The 2,661-nt window shown below is 62.9% G+C and overlaps 1 protein-coding gene across 4 annotated transcripts in view; it reads left to right on the forward strand.

Moving 5' to 3' along the window:
* The window catches only part of SLC38A10 (solute carrier family 38 member 10), a 78,248-nt gene extending 77,029 nt beyond the window's left edge, over window positions 1-1,219 (forward strand). For all 4 annotated transcript variants that reach the window (XM_040640033.1, XM_040640034.1, XM_040640035.1 and 1 more), the window contains one exon: window positions 26-1,219. In XM_040640033.1, coding sequence (XP_040495967.1) covers window positions 26-693 — 668 coding nt within the window. In that variant the 3' untranslated portion in view covers window positions 694-1,219. The remainder of the gene's footprint in view (window positions 1-25) is intronic.
* The last annotated feature ends 1,442 nt before the right edge of the window (window positions 1,220-2,661 follow it).

Genomic DNA, 2,661 nt, shown 5'->3' on the forward strand with positions numbered 1-2,661 from the left:
GTCGCTGGCGAATTCCCCGAGCAGGGTCAGGACACTTTTGTCAGAGGCTCCTATGAAAGGAAGAAATCCAGAAAAGAGGTGGCCACCGGTGCCAACGTTCAGGAGGCAGATGTGCCAGGGACGAGAGAGATTGGGGACCCTCCCGTGAGGTCCCAGCCAGTGAGCCGAGACCGGGGCCCTGTAGGCCTGTCCAGCAGGTCGGGAGGGGCAGCTCCTGGGGCCCAGGCTGAGATTCATCAGCTGCAACACCGGGCCGTTTCTCCTGGGCAGCAGGGCGGGCAGCAGGGTGGTCACCTGGAGGCCAGAAAGGAGGCCGTCGGTGGGGACCGTGTGCCTGCTCCGGGGGAGGACACTGCCGTCCAAGAACCAGAACGGAGGCGGGACCCTGATCCGGGGCCCAAACCAGCTCTCCCTGGGGCTCAGAAGCCAGACCATGCCAAACCCAACCGAGACCTCAAAGTCCAGGCTGGTTCTGACCTCAGGAGGAGACGGCGGGATGCGGCTCCTGCGGCAGGGGGGGACCTGGCCCCAAGGGACAGGGTCATCATCAGCTTTAACCCTCTCCCAGATGTGCAGGTCAACGACCTCCGCAGCGCACTAGAGACCCAGCTCCACCAGGCCGCGGGGGGCGCTTTACGGGTGGTCCACGGCCGCCAGGTGAAGCAGCTGGCTGGGGCCCCAGAGGAACCCTGAGCAGCCACTAGCGACCGCCGTCCTCCTGGTCAGCGGGTCTCACGCAGCCACGCTGGGGCCACGTGGGCACGGAGTTAGAGGTCACACTGTGGCTGGGGGCCTGAAAGGCCTCTCAGCATGGCCTCACTGTCCAGACGGCCTGTGCCTTCTCCATCCCGCATCTTAAACTTGTCCGAGTGACTGAGCTCACCAGGACTCAGACGATGCAGCGTCCGGTTGGACCTTGGGAGCGGCTGGCCGGGGAGCGCGGCCCCGACGCGGACGCGGGCCACCGTGAGGGCCCACCATGCACCAGACTCCCGCTGTCTCTAAACGGTCGTTGTGAATGTGATGCCCCGAGCGTCGCGGAGAACCGTAATGAACTGCCTCCACGCAGCGGCTTGGTGGACGCACTTTCGTGTCTGCGGGGCATGGGGCCGGGGCTGCGGGCGTCCCGGGGGTCAGAAGGCTGCCCGAGTGTGCACCCGCCTCTTCCCTTGTCACGCTCCCTCTGCTTTCCCAAACTATAAAGTTGTTTTACGAGTCAGAAACGTCACGCTGTCTGGTCCGTGCAGCCAGTGTGGAGCTGTGCCGGTGGTCGTGAAAGGACGTCTGCTGACCAGACCTCAGGGTGGCCCCGAAAAGACCCTGTGAGCAGCTGGGTGGCGTTTGTGGTGTTCTGTTTTCAAGGAACAGGAGAGCCGGTGGTCACCCCCTGGCCCCCGGGCCGGTGGGCAGGTGTAACCGTGGTGGGCTGCCCATCTGCAAGCCCAGGGCTCATGCCAGCTCTGTTCCCGAGCTCTGAGGGCGGGTGTGCGCCAGACCCTGCCGCCAGGGGCCCTGGGCGTGGCTGCTGGCGGACCGCTGGCCAGAGGTGCCCGGGCACGTGAAGGACCACAGCTGCCGTCACGGCAGCTCCAGCCATGGCGTCTGGCCTCGACTTCCCCTGTGCCTTTGAAATTACATTTATTGTTTATCGTATTTCCTGCGTCCTCAGACGGCCTGACGACTAGAAACGAGTAACGAAAGGCAGAGCTGGTTTCTCCTGACCCCAGGGGCCGGTGCTGGGGGGACAGGAGCAGACGGGCACTGCTCCTGCAGCGGAAAGCCCCTGAGAAAGGAGGATGGGTCTTGGGGTGCTTCCTGTGCTTAAGTAAAAACAATTCCAAACAAACCATACTCAGTGGGAAAACGCCTTCTGGACATTTCCCTAGACTGGAACTCCGTTTGTTAATAAATTTTTAGAGTGGGTTCTATTTCTGGGTGTATTTACTTGGGTGTCTTACCTTGACCCAAGTTTCAGGTCTTCCGGAGGTCAGGGCATCCTCCTGCCATCTGCAAGGTCATGTCCTCCTCAGAACGGGGCACCCAGTCCCGCTCCCCCAAACACTCGGGGTCCTCGTCCCAGTTCACACACTCCCAGCCTCCCCAGCCTGCAGCCCCTCAGGGAACCCGGGACTTCGGGGTGGGGTCACCTTGCCAGAACCACAGGTGGTTTGGCTTCTGACCACAGACTTCTGGCGCCAAGACCGGCAGGTGCAGTGAGCGGTCCAGCCGGAGCCGCAGCAAGCACGGCCGTCCGCGGGCGACCTTCCTTGTGGGCAGCTGCCCTGGGCGACTGGGCTAGGATCTTACCTACGAGGGCTCCCGTTCTAGGGCAGGGTCGGGAAGCCCGGACGGGCCGGTGGGAGCCAGGCCCCGAGAGTCCAGATGCTGCCCGAGGACTGAGGTGACGATCCAGAGGCACGTGAGGGTTGTATGTGATGGTGCAGCTGCAGGAACGGCCACATCCAGACACCAGTTCTGGGGCATTTCCCTCAGAAACGTGGTCTTGAAGATGGCGTGAGTTTGGGGAAGCCCGAAAGCAAGGATAAAGGCCAAGGAACTTGGAAGGGAGTTTGGTGTGTGGCCCGAAGGGGAGGGACACAGGAGGCTGGAGAACTGGGAAGGGGCCTGGAGCCATTGTGCCCAGCAGAGACCCACCGAGGC

This window comes from Ursus maritimus, unplaced genomic scaffold (assembly GCF_017311325.1).
Source record: "Ursus maritimus isolate PB19 unplaced genomic scaffold, ASM1731132v1 scaffold_24, whole genome shotgun sequence".
Lineage (NCBI taxonomy): Eukaryota > Metazoa > Chordata > Mammalia > Carnivora > Ursidae > Ursus > Ursus maritimus.